This window comes from Scomber scombrus, chromosome 6 (assembly GCF_963691925.1).
Source record: "Scomber scombrus chromosome 6, fScoSco1.1, whole genome shotgun sequence".
NCBI lineage: Eukaryota > Metazoa > Chordata > Actinopteri > Scombriformes > Scombridae > Scomber > Scomber scombrus.
Window position 1 is genome coordinate 4,546,380 of NC_084975.1, and position 26,549 is coordinate 4,572,928.

Sequence of the window (26,549 nt, forward strand, 5' to 3'; positions counted from 1 at the left end):
CTGAGCATATTTGGTGTTTAGTGTGATCATTTGGAAATTACTATCACCATTACACTGAAGTACTTTTTTTTTATGTCTATCAATTTCATTCAAATTTGACATACAGACAAAAAACAAACCTCGTCCCAGGATGCAGAAACATTGACGAGCTCCAGTTCAGTGGTGGTCAGATTGTACTCCAGCACTCTGTATTCTTCCTTCATTAAGAACTCCTAAAGAAAATAAAGCACAGGTAGATACATCAGCATAACATTTACATCTATTATATCATATAAGCTCAAATGTTTTGTGATAAGCAGTTGCAGGGCCAATGACCAATATTTTATGTCATTATTCTGATGATATTTCAGGCAGCAATAAAGACATCTATGCCAATGACGTCACCTCAAAGCAATTATCTCACCCACCTCGATCTTCTGCACCAGCGCCAGCGTATCGTACCACATCTGGATGGATCCTGGCAGCTGGCGGGTCAGTGTCATTCTCAGCACCATGCAGTAGGACGCTGTGGTGAAGATACGACGAAGGATGATGCCTTTGCTGAGAGCGTGTGGCACGATGGCCGACACGATGACCAAGATGGCGGAGAAGAAGTACGAGGCGCTGTAGAAGTAACGCAGGGAACCGATCTTCCTCGTCAGCGTCATCTCATCCCTGACGAAAAAAATGAGGAAGAAGTCTTAGAATTACAAGAAATGTTGTTATGGCATATTGATGTTTTGGTTCACACACACACACGTTTAACCTTTGTGTCGTCTTCCCGGGTCAAATTGACCCCGTCTGTTTTGATTGTTCCTTTTTTCCTCCCTTTCTTCCTTTCCTTCCTCCATCCCCCTTTCTTTCTTCCTTCCTTCTGTCCTTCCTTCCTTCCTTCCTTCCTTCTGTCCTTCCTCTCTCTTTCCTCCCCTTCCTCATTTCCTTCCTCCATCCCCCTTTCTTTCTTCCTTCCTTCTGTCCTTCCTTCCTTCCTTCTGTCCTTCCTCCATCCCCCTTTCTTTCTTCCCTCCTTCCTTCCTCCTTATGTCCTTCCTTCCTCCCTCCCTCCTTCTTTCCTTCCTTTCCTCCCTCCCTTCTTCCTTTCCTTCCCCTTTCCTTCTTTCCTCCGTCCTTCTTTCCTTCCTTCCTCCCTTCCTCTTTTCCTCCCTCCCTCCCTTCTACCTTCCTTCCTTCTTTCCTCCGTCCTTCCTTCCTCCCTTCCTTCCCTCCCTTCCTCCTTTCCTTCCTTCTTCCTCCCTCCCTTCTTTCCTTCTTCCTCCCTTCCTTCCTTAACTCGAAGACAACAGGAGGGTTAATGCTGCTATTATTGACTACATGTGAAGTCTTGTTGCCGCTGTGTTAGCTCTGATAGTTAACAACACATTTCTGCACCCTGACACCAAAACTCTTTCCTGTATGTTTATTGTACCAATTAAAGTGATCCTGATTCTGGCTCTGAAAGACATCATTGACGCCAGCATGGTACTGCTGGTTAATCACGTGTTTTAATACATCTCTCTTTTTCCAAATTCTAGCACCAGGTTCATTTCATTTCTATTGTACAGTCCAAGATTTATGAGTGTGATGTCAGCTGAGTCTCTATGTCTTGTCTCTTTTTCCTGCTCCTAATCCTCTAATCACTTAAAAGATTAGTGGCTCTTTAATATAGGCAGACTTGTGACTATAGCAACACTGGCTCAAATTTGCACACTGCAATAAATTACGCTTTACTAACAGAAGATGCTTTAAAACATTATGTTATTTAAGGATGTTAATGCTAAATTTCAGCATGAAAAAAGAAGGATAGACTTGGTTTAAATTAGAATACAAAATAGTCAGCTTCAGGAAATGTTCCTTTTCTGATGCAATTGTGTGTGTGTGAGTGTGTGTGTGGCGTCTTACTGCCTGATGTTCTTAATGATTGTTCCTCCCTTCCTTCCTTCTTCCTTCTCTCTTTCTTTCTTTCCTCCCTTCCTTCTTTCCTTCCTCCATCCCCCTTCCTTCTTTCCTTCCCTCCTTCCTTCCTTCTTTCCTTCCTCCTACCTTCCTTCCTTCTTTCCTCCGTCCTTCCTTCCTCCCTTACTTCCTTCCTTTCCTCCCTTCCTTCCTTCCTTCTTTCATCTTTCCTTCCTTCCTACCTCCCTTCCTTTCTCCCTCCTACCTTCCTTCCTTCTTTCCTCCGTCCTTCCTTCCTCCCTTCCTTCTTTCCTTTCCTCCTCCCTCCCTTCCTTCCTTCCTTCCTTCCTTCCTTCCTTCCTTCCTTCCTTCCTTCCTTCCTTCCTTCCTTCCTTCTTTCCTCTGTCCTGTTCCTTTCAGAAATGTTCCTTTTCTGATGCAATTGTGTGTGGTGCGTGAGTGTGTGTGTGTGGCGTCTTACTGCCTGATGTTCTTAATGATTGTCTCCATCACCTCCTCCCAGCCGTACGCCTTCACAGAGTGGATGTTCTCCACAATCTCTGAGGTCAGAGCCAGGCGACGGCTGATCATCCCAGCTCGCTTCGCCCTGTTTTTTATCCACACAGGATGAAGTTTTACATTATCAAAACACAGCAGCATCACATCACACATATAAAACAGATTCCACACCACAGAAATGTAAAGCCTTTTAAAGCAATTAAGGCTTAACGTATGGCTTCAGTATAGTATGTACTACTTAGTGTGAACATGTGTGGCAGTGCTTCCCCACCTGTGAGGTCCCATCTTCTGGGAGAGCCAGGCCTGGATGATGCCCAGCAGGGTGAGAGCTGCCAGAGCACAGAAGCCGTTCACCTCGATCAGTTCCCAGATCAGACCCACACACAGGATAACCTGCAGGGGGGTGATCCATACAAAGTGCGCCAGACCCAGACTCTAAAATACAAACACGGTACAGATAACAGTATATAAAGTAACTGGAGGATGACTTTTATAGCATGAGTAGTACAGTCATATATGTCATATAACAGTGGGGGAAATGCTCCCTTCTTTTGGTCAATGTGTGTTTTGAATATCAAACACTCAGTGCCTGTACTGTAGGTTTGAAAGGTGACTCTGAAAAGTGTGTCAGAGGACTACAGCTGTATGCAGATTAGATCAATGTAAACATGCTGTTGCTATTGCACAGAACTGGAATGACTGATCTTTTTTGTACATGCAAACTTCAATAAAGTTTTGAGGGGAAAAAAAAGAAAAAAATAGATCAATGTAAACAAAGAGTTAAACAAGGTAAATTACAACCAATGTAAACAGCTAAGCATTCTGACATTGTGTGTTTAGATATATTTTGGTGAAAACATGATGGTTTTGAACATACTTAGCGTACTGAAAGACAGCATAGCAAGTGGACAGAGGATGCAAAAGAACTCATATTCTGTACTTAAGTAGAGGAACAGATACTTGTGTAAAAAATGCTGATACAACTTTACTCAAGTAAAAGGTAAGAAAGTACAGGCTCTGAAATGTACTTAAGTACAAAATTGAATTGTTACCGCCAAAGTTCTCGGCACACAGGGCTGTCAGTCTTAACGTGTTAATTGTGATGAGATTATTTAAATGGGGTTTTTAACATTATAAAAACTCAAACGGTTCTAGTGTTAAAGGGACAATATTCCACTCAGGCATGCGCCCAGCTCGTGCTTTTCGCTCCAGAATGATGTGCCTGAATGTAGCGTGAACCAATACTTGGTGGTACCGTCATAATTTGGCCGATACCACGATATGACCCTAATACATTGTTGTACTTATTTGCACGTCATGTCTTCCTTTTCTAATGTATCCAAGGTTGAAACAAGTAACGAGCTAGTACAAAGTTACAATGTAATGAGTAGAAAGACCAAATATGTGTGTTCAAATGTAGGGAGTAAAAGTAAAAAGTCATCAGAAAAATAAATACTCAAGTAAAGTACAGATACCTGGAAAATCTACTTAAGTACAGTAACAAATACATACTTCGTTACTTCCCACCTCTGCATGTGGATTATGCTATGCTACATGCTATTCCTTGAAGAGTCATATGTTATGAATTATGAATATCTTATGATTTAATGTTAACAGTTTGCAGGATTGTGGAATTAAAAAATTGTAACAATGACGGAATAACTAAAGATAGAAAGAAAAGCAGGAAGGTATCAAACAAACTAGCAGAGGTTCCAGGAATCCATTTTCATTCAGTAAGCACTGTGCTGATGAATGTCAGCTGCACTGTAGGTGAGAAACTCTCAGCTCAGCTCCCACCTCAGTAAACCTCCTTTCATCCACTTACCTGCAAGGAAATCAACTCAAGCTCTGCTGAATATCACAACCTCCTTCCAACACACACACACACACACACACACACACACACACACACACACACACACACACACACACACACACACACACACACACACACACACACACACACACACACACACACACACACACACACACACACACACACACACACAAGTTCGTGCAGCTATCATTGTTAGGACCTTACACTGACTTCCATTCATAGCGGAGGGACTAACTCAAAACCCTACACTTAACCATAACCCAATTAATGCCTAACCTTTATCTTAACCAGGACCTCAGAAATAACATTTTGCCTCATTAGGACCAGGCTTTTGTCACCATAAGGATTACTGGTCTTGACAAGGTTGGTACACACACACACAGATTAGGTAACCCGCAACAATCATTACATGGAGAGAGCGGTGCATTGGCCAAGACACATCCAAGCCAGGTGATAATTGTCTCAAAGCAGGTTGCAGAGTGTTTCCACATTCAACGCCTCAATGAGACCTGAGGCAAGACTCAGTTCATCCTGCGTACACACACACACACACACACTTACATACCCTCCAGCTACCTTCGCTTGCATATCAGAAATCTGTTTCCGAACATTGAGAATACTTTGCCTGTGTACACAAACCTTATTGTGTGTGTTTGTGGTGGTGTATTGTTTAAGATCTATTGTCCTCTAATTGTCCCTCAGTATGTAGAGCACATAGACGGCTGTAAGGTAATAAAATGTATTCAGTGAAGTCAGTGAGGGTGGGAAGTGTCACCCCTCTTTACCCTCATCCTGCATATAGTGACAACAATCTCCCCCAGTTACTTGACAAGTGGAAAACTACTGTATTGATCCTTCGCCTTAAATAAGTGGAAAACTACTGTATTGGTCCTTCGCCTTAAATAAGTGGAAAACTACTGTATTGGTCCTTCGGCTTAAATAAGTGGAAAACTACTGTATTGATCCTTCGCCTTAAATAAGTGGAAAACTACTGTATTGATCCTTCGCCTTAAATAAGTGGCCTGATTTTGCAAATTGAAACTACGGAAAACTCCATTGTGTACCCTAATGTAAACGTATTTTTGATGCACTAAAATCTAATTTTGCACTTAATTTATGTTTTGATTCTCCCATTTCAGTGAGTTGGAGCCCAGAATACTTTATACTTTGTTCACATTTTCATGCTTTCATCAGCTGGTTTTAAACTAAAAGTTGTAAGATCATGAAATACACAGGGAGAGCTCAGCATTCTTGTAGCCGTCAACTAATCCAGCCAGTGCATGAAAGGTAACTTACATTTGAATTTGGGGCATCTACATTGCCAGAAATGACTCTGACGGGTGGTTTAAGGGTTAATAAAATGGAAAGAAAAATCTGCTAAAATACATATATGCAAATCTGTTTTTAATTTGAAAAACAAAAAGTAAATAGCAAATATCAATAAGATGATTTTTTTTTTTCTCATTCACATTTTCTCACCTCATCCAGCTTGTTGAGATGAGCTGACATCAGACTGACAAGCTGACCGGTGCTGATTTTATCCAAGACTTTGCTGGACAGTTTCAGGGTCTGAAAAAGGTCAAAGGTCACGGGTGAGTTCAAGCACAAAAAGGGAAGAAAGTGAATTTGGGTTGAGAGGAAGCATGGTGACATGTGGTCACACTTTGACACCAGGCTGCCACACCTCTCACGGCAGCCTGTGGATTGCCACCGCTGCTGGACTCCCACATGCGAGAAGCTTTCTGGGAATGTTCAGTCACGCGTGTTAAACAAGAGGGAAGCATTCAGCTGAGGAGGAAACTCTGTTACACTGGATCTTACATACAAAAGTAGTTCAGCCGACAAACACAAATAGCCGTCTTTCTATCTAATCAGCTGGGTTGTGCTGTTTTGTTCTGACAACTATTTATTACAGCCGTAGTTTTAAGTAGCGAATGTTCAATTTATGTTTTATCAGCGGGGGAAAGCCACTGATAACACATTTTGGGAGACATAACACTTCCATTCTGCAACATTTCAAAGGAAAATCATGTTGTTGTTTTTTTCTTCAACATATCTAATGTGACAATAGAATTTACATGTTATGTTGCAAATCGAAAAAGATCATCAAACCTTCTGGTTTCATTTAAAAAATATATTCTCCAGTCATTCAGTCACTTTTTTTGCATGATGTCATAATACATTGCCGTAAGAGTTTTGGAGGAGTTGTGCAAATGTTAATACGGTCTAAAATCCTACAATCCTTTGGGTTTCATCACCTTGATCCAACTCATTTTCTATTAAATCCAGTGAAATTCAATACGAAAAAAAGGACACAATAAATAAGAAATAAGTGACTCTTAGTTCTGCACAAGGTGTCCTCTGCTTACCTTCTTGTATATGAGACTGAAAAGGGCAATGCGGATCTGCATGCCCAGGTGATGCAGGCCAAAGATGGCCGGCTGCAGCAGGAGGAAGCGGGCTGTGAAGAGGAGGCAGAGGCCCAGGGCCAGGAAGTAGCCCTGTGACCGCTCCGGAGCATGGAAGGGATCAAAGGAGGCAATGATGCGACCCAAAAGCTGAGGCTGCACCGCTTTCGATGCCTCCTACACCAAGAAATGGGACAATAAGAGAAAATATGAATTTATTGGGTACACTTTCTAAGTAATTGCCTTTTTAAGAAGTAAAATCTGTCAGCTTAATCCTTATAAATACACAATGTGATATACTCTTATGTTTGCACCGTGAAGAAGAACATTGCATCTCAAACACACGTTATGTAACACCATATAGAAAAATCATTGATCCAAATCTGGATATTTAAAGAATATCAAACAACCAGAAACTCCTTTTGGTTTCCACTAAAAAAAAACTTTTTCTAAAGCTTTTCTTGTTTTTTCCACACAGCCTCTTTAAACCTTGAAGAGGCATTCTTGTTGTCATGACAGCCACCTCCAACTGTACCAACTTACGCAATTGGCTGCTGTTGGCACGTTCCCATAAGCGCCGGGACAGTGAGGCGGTTTGCGACACTGAGGTGCGACATGCTTGTGATTTTTGTGCGTCATGTCACTGTGGCTCTATTGGCCCTCAGTGCTCAGACGACACCGTCAACAGGTGCTACATGCACACAGATATACAGGTGGAGCTGAAGGTGAAGCAGCAGGAATGTGTGGCAAAGGATTTCTGGCAGCTGTGGGGAATGTTTAAAGTATATTGTAATGTAGTCATGACTTTATAAGCTCGATGGATTGTGTCTCAGGCACCATTTATATAATGGGATATTAAGATTTCTAATCGATGACGAGGATCAAACCTTTGTAAAAAGTAAAAATACTGAATATTTTCAGGTTTTAGCCTCTCAAATTGGATGATTTGCCACATTATTCTTGTTTTATGTTGTTGTACATAGCAAGCTTTTAGGTTTTTGGTGAAGTAGGTTTTAGATTACTGGTTGAATAAGCATAATTAAAACACCAATTTGGGCTCTACGAAGTAATGCTGCTTCTCACCATTTCTGAGATTGTAAAAAAACAACAACGACCAAATAAAGGATTTGAATGAATGCATTAATATGATAATGGCATAAATTATTAGCTGCAAACCAATGTATATCCTGAATATAATTAGCTGTGATGGATAGGTGATATTTATTTAGTGGGATATGCTCCAACTTCCCATGATGGTGAACAGTCAGTCAGTGTAAAAACAACATGACGGATAACTGAATGCATGAATGGATGAATGCATGAATGCAAATGTAATCAAACAAAGGGAATCACTTCCATCACGAGATCTGGTTAACAATGACGGACGAACATGTGAACTTTAATAGTCTAAAAGGTCAATGTCAAACCATAAAATGTTAATTTAACTCTAACTGTTTTTCAAAACTCTACAACAATATATACTGTTTATATTTAAATTATTTTGGATTTGAACCTGACAATCAACTGCAACTAAAGAAATGCTTTATAGTAGCTTATAGTATTACCACTAATGGAAGTTTCAACAGCTAATTTCATTTATAATATAAGTATGTAACTTTAGTTGGTGATGTTGAACGTGTTTGTAGTTGTTAATTGTTCAATAAAAGGATATAGATGGATGAAGTATTTTTGGAGTATTTTTTTATGAATGACAGGCGAGTGACTTGCTTCTCTGCCCACAGTCTTCATCACATTTGCCCAAATTTGGATTTTCAAACAAGACAATATCAAGGTGTAGCTTTAAAAACAACCCTTCAGAAACATAAGTATGATGTCACCAAAGCACATTCATGTGTTTCTATGTCTATGCTCAAACTAAAACTTAATTATATACACTTTTAGCTACGAAATAGACAAGCCTAACATCACAGAACATTAGATTCATAATAAATAAATCTACACCAATGCATGGTATGATCTATCCTGGCACAACGATCAATCTGCATCCTCCACAGAGGACAGACTAACAGACTCACCCCGAGGTAGAGGAGGATGCCAAAGAAGGCGAAAGGGCCAAGGAAGCAGCGGGCGAGCGCTCGCATCAGTCTGGGCTTGTTCTTGGCGGAGACCACCTCTCTGTCCCATTCTCTGTGGGGAGGACAGAGTTACAACATAGTTAAACAGCAGTACAGGCCAAAGGGGGGGGCGATGACACATCCACCAGCCAAATGCCAGCAAAGTTTGGCAGTGCAGTGAGCCGTTCTGTTTGTCTACTACTACTACTACTTTGGCATTGAACCAAATGTCCAGTTTTAAGAGTCCTTCCAACATGCTGCAGTAGATTTATTTCTTTTTTTTTAAGGTTTTTAAAAAGTCTTTAGCTGCCAATCAGAGCGTCAATAGGAGATAAACACAAAAATATAGCTGTAATAAATTATGATGAACGACTAGATTTGGAGATTTGTAAGTATTTTGATGGAGTTTTTGGGCAAATCAATAGGTTTTCAGTTGGTGAGGATTGAATTACAGACTATATTAAACCTCAAATTTGTGATATACATTTTTACAAGCTACAAAAATAAGGGTGGGGGGTGGGGGGGGCCGGGGGTAATGATTGCTATAGTTTTAAGTGTGTTGCCCTTGTTACAACATTGTTGGATTAACTTCCCACAACTACCTTGGCAGGCAGTGATAGCTACAGTGAGTAGTTGCATTGTTCTCTGAGGGTCATTTATAACCGGGGTGATTTGGCGCTGACCATTTCAATGGTAAGTGATGGGAGGAGAAGTGGAGGAGAGAAGAAAAAGGTGCAAAGACAAACAGGGTAGGAGGACAAGACCAATGATGAAGAGTGAGAGCTATTTTCCTATCTTGGATGTTGATATGATTAAGCCAACAGATTCAAAGGTTTCCAAATCACAAAGTAGGCATGTCCAAACTATTCCATAAAGGGCGGTTTTTGTTCCAACCAATCAAGAGAGCACACATGATTTGACTAATCAACTGTCTGAAGGCTGAGATCAGTTGATTAAATGAGTTGAGCCAGGTGTGCTCCTGATTGGTTGGAATGAAAACCTGCAGCCACATTATGGACCTTTATGGATTAGTTTGGATATGCCTGTCCTAAAGGCCGAAGGTAAAGATGTGTAGAAATTGAACTTCTGCCAGTTTTATACATTATATTTGTGTCAATCTCAATCTATCAACTGAATGTTACACAGGTGAATATTGACCTGTTGAAAGACCAACCTTTCCCATATCTATACATGATACTGTTGGTATGGTATGAGCAGCTTAATCATTAGAACTGTAGTCCTGACAAAAGGTTTGAAAGCCCCAGCTCTCCCATATGTGCAAAATCATGCACGTTAATTGAACCCTTGAAACTCAAAATTGTCCATTGGTGTAGTTACTGACCACCTGGCCAGGGTGTGCCCACTTCTCACCAAAGACATAGCCAGAAGCCTCCTGCAACCAGGAAGTGTATAAGTTGAATGGGTGTCGTCCATGATTTATATCACTCAGTTAAAAGTGCATCTGTCGTGATTTCCTTGAGGTTAAACACCATTGACTTTGTGCATATTGTATATAAATTGTTGAATTATTGCTGGTCAATTTTTTGGAAAATCTGCAGGATTACTTCTTGGTGCAAATCAGAGAGTGGTCTCTGTTCCTCAAATAACAAACAGGTGGTGAATCAATTGATTTATATAGTGCCAAATCACAACAAAAGTTATCTCAAGCCTATTTTCACATAGAGCAAGTCTAGACTGTACTCTGTCATTTCTGTCACCATCACCAAAAACCCTGAAAACATCATGAAAGATTTGAGTGGACAAAAAAATCACAGAAATCGCATCTAACATACTCATCTTATTCAGATAAGTAGGTAGGTAGTAAGAAGGATAGAACAAGAAAAAACAAAAAATGTTCTTGAACTTGAGAATCATTTCGCTGAACGGACTTGGCAGAAATTGAATATAATATTATCAGTATGTTATAATTAGTGTATACAGTAATAACCTGAAAATAAGAATCACTGTGTTTTCGTAACCTTAGAATGAGTATCTTTCTATCTTTCTATCTATCTATCTATCTTTCTATCTACAAAGGGAGCGAGTCCTTTTCCACGGAGACCGTCAGTTTGCACCACCATGTTTTTCCACAGTAGCCCAGAATGGACAAACCAAACACCGTCTCTAGAGAGGGTCTTTCTACATTTTTTGAGTTTTGCAGCCACTCTAGGTTCTCATGCATGAAAGGGGAGAATGGGGAGAGGTGTATTCATTTGGTTGTGATCTGTAACCTCACTACTATAAGCCACTAAATCCTACACACTGGACCTTTGATAGATAGATAAATATTAGCGTATCACCATGAATATTACATTTAAATGGTTACAATTCAATTCAAAATCTACGTTTCGCTGTCTTTACTAGATTTAATTCCAGCTTTTTGATGCCAGCTTAGCTCATTAACTTGAACGGAGCGGGTGATGAAGTGGCTGACGGTACACAGCATGGTTTAGTGGAAGGTAAAGTTCACATTCCCAGAAGCCCTCACTGTTTGCCTGATCGGAATAATGAAAGCAAAAATCACCCACCACTACTCATTTATCACACGGTGGGCACCGGGCCCTTTTCTAAAAGGTCGAGTTTTTAACACCCGTGTATATTAACCGGCTTGTTGGCACCGCTCAGCGTGACCAAGTGTCGAGTCCAATGTGGGACGCTGTTGGGGTTGTTAGGCAAGGCAAAAAAATAACAGAAGAGAGAAGAAGCAGAAGTATTTAACCTTTGTGTCGTCCTACCGGGTCAAATTGACCCCGTCTGTTTTGACTTTTCCTTCTTTCCTCCTTTCCTTCCTTCCTCCCTTCCGTCTGTCCTTCTTTCCTTCCTCCCTCCTTCTCTTTCATTCCTTCCTCTCTCTTTCCTCCCTTCCTTCTGTCCTTCCTTCCTCCCTATTTCCTTCCATCCTTCCTTCCTTCTTTCCTCTGTCCTTCTTTCCTTCCTTGCTCCCTTCCTTCTTTCCTCTGTCCTTCTTTCCTTCCTTCCTCCCTTCCTCTTTTCCTTTCTCCCTCCTTTCTTTCCTTCCTTCCTTCTCCCTCCTTTCCTTCTTTCTTCCTCCCTTCCTCCTTTCCTTCCTTTCTTCCTTGCTTCCTTCCTTCCTCCCTTCCTTCCTCCTTCCTCCCTCCCTTGCTTCCTTGATTTGAGGACAACAGGAGGGTTAATCTTTGAGATAACATCTAACTATTTTCTTTTTTTAAATGATAAAGATTGGTTTAAAAAGGTGTGGTGTTTGTTTGGTGCTTTAATAAGAGAAAAGGGAAGAAGAGAGTGAGAGTGACACAGATGGAAAAAAGAACAGAGGATTGGGCATTTCAGAAAGAAACTGAAACATTTAACCTTTGTGTCGTCCTCCCGGGTCAAATTGACCCCGTCTGTTATGACTGTTCCTTCTTTCTTCCTTCCTTCCTTCCGTCTTTCCTTCCCCCCTCCTTCTCTCTTTTTTTCCTCCTCCCTACCTTCCTCCCTTCCTTATTTCCTCTGTCATTCTTTACTTCCTTCCTCCCTTCCTCTTTTCTTTCTCCCTCCCTCCCTCCCTCCTACCTTCCTTCCTTCTTTCCTCTGTCATTCTTTCCTTCCTTCCTCTTTTCCTTTCTCCCTCCCTCCTTCTCTCTTTCTTTCCTCCTCCCTACCTTCCTTATTTCCTCCGTCCTTCCTTCCTTCCTTTCCTTTTTCCCTTCCTTCTTTCCTTTCTTCCCTCCCTTCCTCCCTCCTTCCTTTCCTTCCTTCTTCCTTCATCCTTCCTTCCTTCCTTTCTTTCCTTCCTCCCTTCCTCCTTTCCTTTACCCCTTCCTTCCTTAACTCAAGGACAACAGGAGGGTTAAAGACCTACTTTTTCCAACTATTTTCTAATTTTGAATATGATTTTCAGCTAATGAAGGGCAGATATGCGTTGTGTTCAGTTAAAGAGAAAAGCTCTATGATTTCAAGACTTTTTATTGATGAGTAAATATAATGAAGAGCAACATGAGAGTTTAATGAGAGTAGAGAGACACATAAATAAAACAGAGAAAGTCAAAAGAGAGATAGAAATTCTGGACAACAAAGAGAACAACAAGTGACAAAGAGGAATGGATAAGAAAAGGGAAGAGAAATATAAAGATAGAGAAATAAAACGGACTAAGAGAATAATGAGGTTTTAAAAAGGGCAAGGACAGAATGAGAAAGATACAATGGGGGTGACAATCCCTTAATAATAGCTTTTTATGCAATTTCTGACCTGCTTTTGAATGTCAACAAATTCCATAATGTTTTATTTATGAAGTGCACTGAATTAAAAACTTAATTTAAAAAAGAAATGACAAAGAAAAAAAAAATCATATCAAATCTCCTCACTTTCAAGATCCTTCACAACCTGGCACCATCATATCTCTCGGAACTGATTCACATCTACACACCCTCCCGAACTCTCCGATCCTCCCCCGCCAACCAGCTCTTTGCCCCATCTGCCAACTTAACTACCCTCATGGGGTCAAGAGCTTTCAGCCGATCTGCCTTTGGAACTCTCTCCCACCAGATATTTGCACTTCGGACTCTGTTTCCACCTTTAAATCCCGCCTGAAAACGCTCCTATTCAGAGTGGCATACTCTGTCGCACACTAACTATGCAATCACGTTCTTGCTTATTTGTTGCACTGATGTACTTTATAGTCACATTCATATTTATTTCTTTATCTTTGCACTAAAATGTACCTGATTTGTATTGTTTGATGTACTGTTGTTGTGTTTTATGTGCCTTGTAAGGTGTCCTTGAGTGCTTTGAAAGGCGCCTTTAAATATAATGCATTATTATTATTATTATTATATTTGCAGAAATAGGGAATAAGAGGATGTGACAGAGAGGTAGAGAATAAAGAAATGTCTTGGTGAGGAAGATGAACCTAGAGAGATAAACAGATTGAAAGAAGAAAAAGAAGAGTTAACCTTTTCCATCATCATCCTGCCTGGTTGTTTGTTTGGCACACACAGCTCTGGTTTATGTCTAGCCTTGTTTAAATGCCAACCCCTTACTGTGAGGGAAGCAATGGCCAATGGGCTGCTACTGTAAACACAAAAAGGGTGGGTATGAAAAACATGAAGGCTGCAGACTTCTGTGTTACTGTTTCTTTACTATTTCATCCTGCATGACGGATGTGGGATGGCAACGTCCATATCGGATAAACAGGTTGTGCCGTGTATTTAATGAGGTGTAGTTTATAGTTGAGACAGTGATTACTTCCTGCACTTGCTTGTACATTGTTTTTTTTTTTAGAAGATGTCTCGGTCATTTGTGGATGCAGTTGGAGACTTCATACCTTTCCAACAGTGGTTTTCCATCAGCTCTCACAGATGGGTTTGGACATATCTACATTTCAGCTTAGTGTTGCATGTGCAGCCAGAAAGTGTGTTAGTGACAGTGTCATATTGCACTTCTTCATACTTTCCTGCTATGTGTTCGACTGTTGGTTTTGGGTGCAAACTATGACTCTATAAAGTAGCTTTTGCTGTCGAATTCTCATGAACTGACACCAAAATCTGATGGTTGTGACTGTGTTGGCTGACTTGTTGTCATATTGCACTTTTTTTTACACTTTTCTGCTATATTCAACTGTTGATTTTTGGTGCAAATCGTGACTCTACAAGGACGTTTTGGCTGTTTGATTCTCAGGAACTGACACCAAAATCCGATGGTTGTGACTGTGTTGGTTGACTTGATGCTATATTACACTTTCTTATATCTATCTGCTATGTTTGACTATTGATTTTTCGGTGCAAATCATGCGTGACTCTACAAGGAAGCCTTCTGTTGTTCGATTCTGAGGAACTGACACCAAAATCCAATGTTTGCTATAAATGAATCATGTGCTTGTGTCACAATACTACTTGCATTGTCACTGTCAACAGCTGCTTTCTCACAGAGTTGACATGTTTAACGATGGATTACCTCCACCCTTCTTTAAAAAAAAATGGCTACCTACCTTTAGAGTAACTTCACTTTATATGGAGATCCTACTAGTCTTTCCCCATTCAAATGGTGCACACTGGATTCTGGCATTAATTTCTCAGCAATCAGGTGATAGTCATGTTTGTATTAAAGTTCTCTCTCTTACATAATAACCTAACATGATTTACATGTCAATTAGGAAATTCAGCGTTCCCAACTCCACAGAAAAACAACCTTCACTGAATGTGGTTGGCACATTTTCAACACAGTGACCCAAGATTACATGCTTGTTAAACCCTCTCCCCAATTAGTAACACCTAAATGGATTTATGTTATATATCCAGTCCCGATTGGATAAAACTTTACCTTAATGAGCCCAATCAAGAACATTTAAGCAGACGTTTTTGATTAGTTATAGACTTATGCATCTTCCTATGGGTTAATGAAGTCATTGTTATATTGTAGCATGAGAAAACTAATATAATTTAACCATAGCACCATGATTCCTGAGGTCTTAGGGTACACTTTGCAGTAACCTGATCTGTTCTCACATATGAGCCTGGGCTACAGCATGATAATTCCCAGTCTGTGTGCTGGGATGGAAACACTGAAAACCAAAAAAAGTCGAGTACACCAACTTTAAACTACACAAACCTTTCGAGTCGCTCCGAGAGGTTGTCGGCCAGATCAAAAGAAGGAGCCTTATATACATCTGAAAGCTGCAACTTCTGCGTGAAGCCCTTCCTCAGCAGCGGTGACATCCACCTGTGCAGAAAATCCCAGATTAGACAAATTGTTGGTTATCAGCTGTTGAAGCTATTGTAGGTCACTTATGGCACAAAAGTATGTGCAACTTGAAAATATAGTAACAGATATAGCACAGCATGTACACATTGGCTATAAATCTATCTATTATTGTAGGGACATGTGATCAAAATACACTGCAGCACATTGTACACACAGTTAAAAAGCGAGGCTAAATTTATTTGTTTGACACATTTCGACAACAAGACAAAAGAGCTTGTTCAAAGTTCAAAGTCCAATTCAAAGTGCTATTAAACACTTAAAATACAGTTTATGCCAGTTAGGTGAAGATAATTAAAATGTTATGCATGATGTATTTGTGTCAATGAAGTTAGAGGAAAAGACTTTGGCATTAAAAGCCAGGACTAGAGTGTGTCTGGAACCTTTAATGTAAACTAGTGTTGAGGTTTCACAGTCAAGCTAATGACAGAGGAGAAAGAAAGGTTGATGTTTATTGGTCCTCTGTGACTAAAACATTTTTTATGACGGGCTCTTCCAGTCAGATGATAAAGTTTTAATCTCTGGCTTTTAGGTTTGCTTCTGTCTAGTAATGTGGTGGATAAATGACGTATCAGTGCACCCATAAACACTAGAGGAGGATATTCAGGTCCCATAAAAAGAATATGAGCATGTAACTATATTAATTCTAGTAAAACCACAGTGAATAGTCTTTAAAATATAATAACGTCACTCTAAAAGACGTTAAAGAGTATTATAGTCGCACTTTAAACGTCATCTGTGAAGCTATTATTGTCAATAAGGATGTTTTAGTTTACCACGCAACACACATATTTTAGGGCTTAGCAAACCCCTAAAGAGCGTCTACCCTCACCTGACAGAAATTCTAGTAAATACCTCAGTGAGTGAGGCACAACTCGCTTTTCGCACAGTTTCACAGTCAGGTGCGCATTTTACGCACGGAATAAGGAGCCAAATATGGCACTAGTGTATAAGAAGGGTTGATAGGGTAATATATATTCATATGCAACAGGACAATCAAAGTGTCACTTGTGGTAGTGTGAAATACTGCCATGATTTATTTTGGCTGAAAAACAGATGGATACGATAATTGGTAATATGATAACGCTTTTTTAAAAATCGATTTTAACAGCGAATTTCATTTCCCTCAACAACAACCTGTGTGCTGTCACACCTGTGCCGTGCCGAAAAAAGTTGCACATCTAGTCAAAGTTCCTGTCTCTAAACTTTACCTCCAAATATATGCTTAAGAGTGAATATCTGCCTTTTTTGTTTTTTTTGTTTTTTGGAACTGGAGCAGACTCGATATTTGCTCGTTATACTGATGTCATTTACACCTTATTGGCACACAGATGCAACCCAAACTCCTCCTCAGAAACAAGAAAAACAACAACAAAAAGAATATAGACCAAACGTGTCTTACCAGAAGAAATACTTGGAAAGGAAGTTTGCATCTTCCACTGGTGACTTCTGCATCCTAAGAGCGCCGCCAGTTTGGTTTCTATGCACCTGAGTCTTTTCCGTGCGCGGAGCTTACATTTGTGTGTCCCCTGAGTGACTCCGTTCCCACAGACAGTGACACGGTGCTCGCCTGTTTTATCCTCCACTTTGTGCCTCCCGGTAAATATGATGCAGCTGTTCCTCACCTCCAGAAAAGAAGAAAAAATAAAAAAAACTGAGCCTGCTATCTCTATCCTCGGTGCGTCTGTCAGGTCTTCTTTACTCCCTCTCTTTGCTCCTGCTGTCTTGCGCGCGCTCTCTCTCTCTCTTGCTCTCTCTCTCTCTCTTCAACTCCCTCAGTGTGACAGTGAGAGGACAGTCCATCCTTTATGGGCTCGCCAAACTTTGTAGAGACACGCGTCATTTCCACACCGGCGAGCCTCAGGTTGCGTATTGAGGCAACAAGTTGGAAAAAAAAGGCAGAAGCCAGCTGATCAAAACAAGGGGCCACCCCAAAGAAAAAAAAGATCGATCCTTATACAGTACCAGGCAATGCAAGGAACAATGAGACTGGAGGTCAATATGGATTTTTATTTTAAATGTTTACTTTTTCATGATCTCTCATCTCTTGATGTGTGTGTGTTTTGATTCCCAGTTAAAATGCATGCAAAGCACATTAAAACTGCCCCAATCTATGAATTATGCTGGATTGTGCAGATAATTGTAAAAATGCATAGACTTCACACAACTTCCTAAACACAGTACATGGACAGAAACATAATAAAGAGACTTATTTGTAAAGTGAAACAAGTTTACATGAAAAAACTCAAACAAATATGATCATGAATGGATAATTAGAGCAAAACAAAATATAAAAACAATGCAATATAAGTGCAGATTTTCCACTTTAACACTGTAGCATCACATTCACTTCTCTTACATCTCTCTTTTAAAATGTGCAGATATCTAATCTTACTTCTCATGATCAAATAAACAAACAACACCTATCCCAGAGGCTGCTTCAAGTTTAAATCTCAACCTCTTCTGAATGCAGATGAGCTGTGGCTTTTTATTTATTTCCACTACCTCCCTATCATTCACAAAAAAACCCAGTAGAAACAGTTCCTGGACATTTACATGAACTTGAAACTTTTTTTTTTTTTTATCAGTTTCAGGTTACGCACAGTTTCAGGAGAGGGAGGATCAAAACCTTCAGACATTCCATACAGGAACAGAGATAAACTGAAGATGTGGTAATCCCTTTTTGGTTTGGTTGAGTGTCCCAACCCACAAAACTGTCTCTTATCAGCACTTCAGTTGTAAGTTACTTCAAGTCTGAGACGCAGGTTTGGTTAGATTTGTTTCACAGTGAAGCAGCAGGACTCACTTCTGGCTATATGGCAGGAAAATCTGATAATCAAATCATGTTTCTATATGATAAATAGTTATGTTAGCACAAGGAAGGGAGGGAGGAAGGAAGGATGGAAAGGAGGAAGGAAGGATGGAAGAAGGAATGAAGGAAGGGAGGAAGAAGGAAGGAAAGGAGGGAGGAAGGAAGGAAGGAAGGAAGGGAGGAAGAAGGAATGAAAGGAGGGAGGAAGGAAGGAAGGGAGAAAGAAGGAAGGAAGGAAATGAGGGAGGAAGAAGGATGAAGGTCAGAGTGAAGAAGGAAGGAAGGAAAGGAGGGAGGAAGGAAGTAAGGAAAGAAGGGAGGAAGGGAGGAAAGGAAAGAAGGAAGGGAGGAAGGTAGGGGAGAGGAAAGAAAGAGAGAAGGACATACAGGAGGAAGGAAAGGAAGGAAGGAAGGGAGGGAGGAAGGAAGGATGGAAAGGAGGAAGGAAGGATGGAAGAAGGAAAGGAGGGAGGAAGGAAGGAAGGAAAGGAGGGATGAAGTGAGGAAAGGAAAGAAGGAAGGGAGGAAGGAGGGAGGAAGGGAAGAAAGGAAGAAAGGAAAGAAGGAAGGGAGGAAGGTAGGGGGGAGGAAAGAAAGAGAGAAGGACATACGGGAGGAAGGAAAGGAAGGAAGGAAGGAAGGAAAGAGAGAGGAAGGAAGGAAAGAAAGAGAGAAGGAGGGAGGGAGGAAGGACATATGGAAGGAAGAAAGGGAGGAAAGAAGGAACAGTCAAAACAGACGGGGTCAATTTGACCCGGGAGGACGACACACAGATTAAACTAGGAGAAGATCTACATGAGCATTTTGAGTTAAAGTAAAAGGTAGGTTTCATGTTGGTATACTCTGGATCAAACTGTCTGCAGACAATCACACTGGTACATTGTGTAGCGCCAATGAAATTTAAACAAACCTAAAAACAACCCTTTGTATGCAAAGTAGGTATTAGAGACAACAAGAGATGGTAATCCACTGTGAAATGCAATAACACACTGCTAAACTGGACCAGTGGTCTGCTGGGGGAACTTAAAAATCAACAAATTAAAGCATGCAGGTCTAATTTGGCGTCAGACTGAAACAAGTAACAGGAAGGACCTGACTTGAAAGGAGAAGGATGTCTGTGCATGTTGCCAAAGCAAAAAGCCACAAAATGTGCATCAATAAAACTTAAAAAGTGTCTATAAAGGAAACCGGATTATACAGTATATCCATTTGAGACAAGTCACAATTAATCCTTGTTGTAATACTAAGCGGGACATGTCCTCCCTGTGGCTGAATTTCCAGCTTCCTGTGTAAAAAAAAGGTTATTTGGTAATTATCTCTGTGTTTGAGAGAAGGATGAAGCTGAGTCTGAGCTTTGTAAGGAGACTTGAAGGATGAGGGAGAATTACATGAAGTCAAGCTGTTTGCTGAATTTGGGAGTCAGTAGATTTGCTGAGGAAGAGGAAGGTTTTTAAGTCTTGTGCAAAGGAAAGAGTGACCTCTGCTGGATGTTTACTGTACTGTGCTGCAAATTACACTGGTCTAATGTTAAAAAGCCTCTCAAAAATACAAGCATAACCCAAATAGAAAATAAGATATCATCTCAAAGTATGACATAAGAGACTGCCAGTAACACATATACATTACAGCTAAAGCATCGTATAGAGACAAAGCTGGGAGTTTCAGTAAGACTAAACTTACTATCTTCATGCTAAAACCTAAATTTATCAGACTTAAATTTGAACTCCAGTAATAATCATTATAACAAAAAAGGTATTTTTGACGCCTCTAATTTGTAATATTTAGTAAAGAGTCATTGTAGGTTCTGTACAGATAATGCAAACTCTCCCTGATATACAAGTTTAGGGTATGAGACCAATATTTAGCAGATTTGTGGTTTTAATAATGCCCCTTGAAGAGCTTACTTCACCCATTTCCTATACTGGAAATACTATATTGTCACTCAATGTAGACTTTATACTTTTGTAACATACTTGTGGTGTTTTAATGTAATGTTAAATATTTGAATATGCATTAAAAAAAAAGGACCAAACCATTCACTTACCCATTCAGCCTCACAGTTAACTGCAGAAACCAGAGTGTGAATATTCAAGGCATTACAGGAAGCCACTCTGCTCTTCATTTTGCTTGTATAGCCAACCTGCAGAATAACAAGATAAAAGCATTACATGAGTTTAATGAACTGTAACCAACGGAGCATTTACAGCCTAAGTATTAAAGCTTCTATCCATTCATTTAAGGTTGCAACTAACATGAATGTTTTCATCATTGGTTCATCTGTGCATGACTTTATTGATGAAGTGATTCATCTATTTGTATATTACCATGTTGACATATTTAAAATGTATTGTCTGATCAACCGTCCAAAATCCAAATATACAGTTAGCATGATATTACTATCATGAATGTGCTTACAGTACAACAAGCACATTTGTGGCATTTTTTGCTTATTAAAAAATGACAAGCATGTATTAAATTATCATAAAAGTTGTCAATACATTTTCTGCCAATCAACTAATCAGTTAATTGTTGCAGCTCTGCATTGTGTAGCAAGTTAATCAATATTAACCAGGATTATCTACCATGTAGTTGTATACAGTGTGAGGATTCATTGCAATGGTGTGAATGCTGACATGATAACATGACCATAGCTTGCTTTAGTCAGTGGGAGATTACAATAATAAAACTAATAGAAAACTGGTAGGGATTTAAAATAAGGTAAACTATGATTCATGGAGGCAGCAAAGGAAAAAATAAACTTACCAACAAAGCTTCAACTTCAACCTTCCATGTTTTTTTTTGCTTTAGTCAGTTTTAGCCAACAAATTTATATCATTCAACATTTTATCCTAATAGTCGTCAATTAATTCAACTAATCGATTAATTGCTGCAGCTCTGCATTGTGTAGCAAGTTAATCCCAATATTAACTATCTACCATGTTTTTAGTTGTATACAGCTTGATGATTGATTACAATGGTGTGAATGCAAACATGATAACATGAGCATAGCTTACTTTAGTCAGTTTTCGGCAGCACATTTTTGGCATTTTTGCTTAAAAAAGTGACATTTTTATCCTAATAGTCGTCAATTAATCTTCTGTCAGTCAACTAATCGATTAATTGCTGCAGCTATGCAATGTGTGGCAAATTAATCCCAATATGAGCTATCTAGGTTGTTTACATGCAAACTGGTAGAGTCAGCAGGTTTAAAAATAAAGTAAACTATGATTCATGGAGGCAGCAATAAGGGGGGAAAACTAACTTGCCAACTTCAACCTTCCACAATCGTCCATTTTTGTTGTTGTTATTTTCACTAGTTTGCTAAATAGCTGCAGGTGTGGTGGGCGTGCCTGGATGTGACCTACACCGCCCCCCTCAGGGCTGCAGCTTTGTGCACCTTCAAGTTTTTTGCACCGCCCCCCTTCATCCTATCTGCAGCAGGGTGTCACTACAGGCTCGCTAATAACCTAAAATCCTAAAAAATGGGGAGCAACATGGATTACGCATTCCCAGCCGGAGATGAAAGCGACGCCAGCAACGACGAGTGGGATATCGGTTCCTCTGTCAAAAAGAAGTCAACTTGCACTAAGGTTAATTCTGGAAAAAAAAATGTCTCCCATCTTCTCTCTAATAATGGAGCTCAACATTAGCATTAGCAGTAACGCAATGCATGAGGCTCGCTGTAGCTAACATCAGCTAATGTTAGTTTTATTTGCTTTTTTTGCCTGCTTTGCATGGTGCATGGAGGAAAAGGACTGTTTGTGAAGTGTTTGTGCAGTTTTATATAAAGCTGCATATGCATGTTGTATAAATAGTGAGAAGGTTAATTTATGAGCTTTGCGCCACACTGCCGCTCTTTTCACTGTATAAAAAAAACAGCAATATTAATGGTGTCCCCATTATATCTGATTTACTGCAAGCTTGTGACTATTTTTTTCTTGCAAAATGCTGTCTGAGTCTAATATATTAAACTTACAACATATTTAGTTGTGAGCTGTTAAACCAAGTTGTAATATGCATCAGTTTCCTGTCTTTTTGAACGAGGTGCTGATTAACTCAAATGTTCCTACATTGCAACACAAAGGAAAACAGAGAAGTTGAGCACAGCTGGAAATAATTGTACAGTTGATGACACAGCCTCTGAAACATTTTGCAAAACAACAATAAATTATTAAACTTTTTAGAAAACATTTTGACCTGTCATTGATAAGTGTTGTCATACCAAATATGCAGCTGAATTGACATTTATGAATTGCTTTTTGTGTTTTTGCTGCTAGTAAACATGCATGAACTTCCCTACCAATGGGGAAAAACAAGACTATTGATATAATAATATACTGTTTACTATATAAGTCTACACTGGATGTAGAATGAAAGATAAATGCTGAGAGACAAACATGAATAAAAGAATGGAAAGTTACAATTTATGCAGATGCTCATTGAATGGTTTTAATGCTATGAAAATGATGTGAATGTGTCATAAAATGTTCTTATTCTGCTATATAATCAAATGCTTCCCCTTAAATGCACTTTCCTGCCAATGCAGCTACATCTAGTGCTAAAATTTGGTTGGTTATCGCTCCAAATTTCTACAAATATCCGCTATTTTTCACCAATATTTGCACATGTATTCTCTTAACATACAGGTTTCCCAGTTTCCTGTATGGATGATCTTATTTTTTTGACTGAAATCCATTTTAATGAATTAATTCTGATTCGTCCCCATTGTCGCAGGATGTGGATGCAGTTGTGCCATGTGCAGAAGAAGATGATGTGTCATTGTTGAAAAGAGCAATCAATAAGGGAGATATTGGGACAGTTGAACATCTGTTGGACAATGGTAAATACTCTATAATTGTATGACACAGCAGTAATTCATTTCTTGTCTATGTGTGCATTTATTCACATGTAATCAGTGTTTTTAATGCTTTAATTTATTCATCCAGGGCAACAAAAAAGGCGCTAATGTCTATGTTATACTGTGACAATATATGTGAGATACAAGATATGTATACTGTATGTTCTTAATATTCCTTTACTCAGTTTTTCTTATCTCAAAATGTGTTTTTTAGGAACAGATGTTGCAGAAAGTGTGGGTCTTATTATTATCATCATGGCCCCAAATCAGACCAATATGGTAGATGAGAAAAACTGAATGGTTGAAATAGTAGAGGGCCAATTTTATTAGACACAGTCAGAATATGACAAATAGTCGGTGGTGTAGTGTAGCGTAAAACAGTTTTGCCAGAGAGGGTTTTCCAGACATCAAGGGAGGGAAATACATTGAGCAACTCAAAGAAACAATGGCTTATTGTGTATGTGTATGATCATTTTATTGCCCTGCTTAATCTGACCCTTTTCGGTGTGGACAGGCATGGATGTGGAGACCAAGCTGGGTTTTGAATGGACTCCTCTGATGTGTGCCGTCAGTGTGGCTAATTACGACCTGGCCAAAGTGCTACTGGACAGAGGGGCCAGTGCCAACTTCAGCAAAGGTCAGACCCTCATATGGATTTTATCACTGTGTTTAACCCTCCTGTTGTCCTCGAGTCAAGGGAGGAAGGGAGGGAGGAAGAGGGAAGGAAAGGAGGAAGGAAGGAAAGGAGGGAGGGAGGAAGGAAGGAAGGAAGGAAAGGAGGGAGGAAGGAAGAAATGGAGGAAAGGAAAGAAGGAAGGTAGGTAGGAGGGAGGGAGGAAAGAAGAACAAAGGAAGGGAGGGGGGAGGAAATAAAGAGAAGGAGGGAGGGAGGAAGGAAGGAAGGACGGAGGAAAGAAGGAAGGTAAGAGGGAGGAAAGAGGAAGAGAGGAAAGAAGGGAAGAACGACAGAGGAAATAGGAAGGGAGGAAGGTAGGGGGGAGGAAAGAGAGAAGGAAGGAGGAAGGAAAGAAGGGGGATAAAGGAAGGAAAGAAGGAAGGGAGGAAAGAGAGGAATGAAAGAAAGAGAAGGAGGGAGGAAGGACAGACGGAAGGTAGGAAAGAAGGAACAGTCAAGACAGACGGGGTAAATTTGACCTGGGAGGACGACACAAAGGTTAAAGAGAGCTGATCTTGCTTAGTCAGACCTCAGTTGTATCAGGTTCATGTTTGGATTTATGGGGAGAAAAAAAATCAACTCAACTTATGAAATATTAGGTTTTCCTGATAAGCCTGCTCTGTTCTGATTGTCCAGCACTATGTATCAGTGTGTGTTAATTTACTGCTGATGCAAACCCAACGTTTACTGCTTTACTGCTTCAAATTGAAAGCATTTAAATGACTAGCTGGAGACTTTTATTGTGAAGAATTTACAGGAAATTAAACATGTTCTGCACTGAATTAGCGGAGCTTTGTGCACCAAAAACTGGCCTTAATAACAACATATAAGGATGCTTTTAGTTCAGCGGATCAGTTTGACATAATGCAGGGAGTGATAGTAAAAGCAGACACAGTGATGATGATGTTTGATGAAGAGCTGCAGACGACCAGCACACTTCCAACAGGTAAACTACTGACTGCATGACATTGGAGGGAGAGAGGCATGGTTCACCTCTTTCAAAACACTGTTGAGTATGCAAATGTATATTCATTTTTGGCAGCATGTCAGCTGTGTGTGATATGAAGTAGGGCTGCAGCTATCGATTATTTTAGTAATAGAGTATTCTATAAATGATTTCATCGATTAATCGAGTAATCGGATAAGAAATACTTTTGCTTGTTGAAGAGCAACAGTAAACATAGAAGAGAAATGGCTCTCTTAAAATGAACAACTACATGGTTTCCTTTTTAGAAATCAGTGTATACATATTTTAATCAACTTTGCTGGTGATATGTGGCTGCTACTAATACAAAAAGTAAATAAAAACAATCAATGTCTTCAGCTTTTGGTCTATAAAATAGTGAAAAATGTTGATCACTGTTCCCCAAAGCCCAAGAAGACGTCCTCAAATGTCTTGTTTTGTACAGACCAACAGTCCAAAACCCAAAGATCTTCACTTTACTGTCATAGACTAGAAAAAACAGAAAATATTCATATATAAGAAGCTGGAATCAGAGAATTTGGACTTTTTCTTCTTAAAAAAAAAGACTTAAAATGATAAGTCGATTATCAAAATAGTTGTCAATTAATTAAATAGTCGGTTAGTCATCGATTAATCGTCGCAGCCTTAATATGAAGCAATCAATTAATCATAATCACCCAAGACCAAAACCATAAAATATGGAGTAGGGCAAAAACTGAAACTTGAAACATCATGCTGCTTTTTACAGCGTTGTCACACACTGCCCTTCAGTTCAAGCATGTGAGAGAGTAAATAAATTAATAAAAGCTTGTGACCTGTATATTAGACACTGGAACAATCATTATAATAGTTCCCTATTTTTAGGGAATATACAACATTTATTTAGTCTTAATAGCTGGAAAACAACTTGGCACAGCTAGCTCAAATGCACAGGCACCATATATCACCATAAAAGGGTAAACACTCAACTTATATAGTTTATAACAGAGCACTTTACAATACCTGTCATCCACTACTGCTCATTCATTGTACACTCAAAAGTCAGGTTATTTACCTTTTACACTGTAGATTATACAGCACAGGAGAGTCGGCTACATGATGTTCATAGTCTGTTTTATTGTATTTGTAAAGATTAAAAAAAGGAATTAGGGAGGTAGATTTATTGTATGTTTAATTGTTGTATTGTATATCATGATATAAACCAAGTGTAAGCACCACTGACCTCTCTGTGATACCTCACCCAGAGAGAGAGAGAGAAAAAAAAAGAGATACTTTAATTAGGCAACACCATTACATCGCTGCCTTCCAGGCTTGGATATCAAACAGCCATATCTAATCCTCCTGACGGTCCCTGTTGTGTTGCTGTCCAACTATCCTTCCCCGTGGCACCTTTTTTCAATTTCCTCACCTGCGACAGCCAAAGACCGGGGGACCAATTGGGCCGCTGCACCAATACGCTTCATCTGACATTACTTAATGGCGATGACGCCAAAGAGGAACTCTTGCAGAAACACACCACTGATCCTTTCAGTTGTTTTTAGTTCATGCACACTGCAACCTCATCTCACAGCGAGAGAAATTGAAGGCATCTGTTGGATCGAGGTCAGTCTGGGTAAAGCGAGCATTTGGGGGAGAAGAACTTTTCATGTTCAGAAGTTTTCAGTAACATGCGCATAAAACGTGAATCCTGTTGGAAAAACAGTCTCAGTATTCCCCAGAATAATTAAACATTGTGTTGTCAGTCCAGTATTGACGTATTAAAGTCTAATCTGTAGATGGGAAACTTATGGTTGACTGACAACTGATTGAA

At 39.7% G+C, this 26,549-nt stretch overlaps 2 protein-coding genes across 2 annotated transcripts in view; one reads left to right on the forward strand and one right to left on the reverse strand.

The window, feature by feature from the left end:
• cftr (CF transmembrane conductance regulator) overlaps window positions 1–16,884 on the reverse strand; it is a 46,794-nt gene extending 29,910 nt beyond the window's left edge. Inside the window, 9 exon segments of the mRNA XM_062420413.1 lie at window positions 120–212; window positions 408–654; window positions 2,354–2,479; window positions 2,663–2,826; window positions 5,708–5,797; window positions 6,598–6,813; window positions 8,673–8,784; window positions 15,280–15,390; window positions 16,832–16,884. Coding sequence (XP_062276397.1) covers window positions 120–212; window positions 408–654; window positions 2,354–2,479; window positions 2,663–2,826; window positions 5,708–5,797; window positions 6,598–6,813; window positions 8,673–8,784; window positions 15,280–15,390; window positions 16,832–16,884 — 1,212 coding nt within the window.
• A 4,839-nt stretch (window positions 16,885–21,723) lies between these two features.
• asz1 (ankyrin repeat, SAM and basic leucine zipper domain containing 1) overlaps window positions 21,724–26,549 on the forward strand; it is a 32,451-nt gene continuing 27,625 nt past the window's right edge. The window contains exons 1-3 of the mRNA XM_062420794.1: window positions 21,724–21,831; window positions 22,976–23,081; window positions 23,614–23,736. Coding sequence (XP_062276778.1) covers window positions 21,724–21,831; window positions 22,976–23,081; window positions 23,614–23,736 — 337 coding nt within the window. The remainder of the gene's footprint in view (window positions 21,832–22,975; window positions 23,082–23,613; window positions 23,737–26,549) is intronic.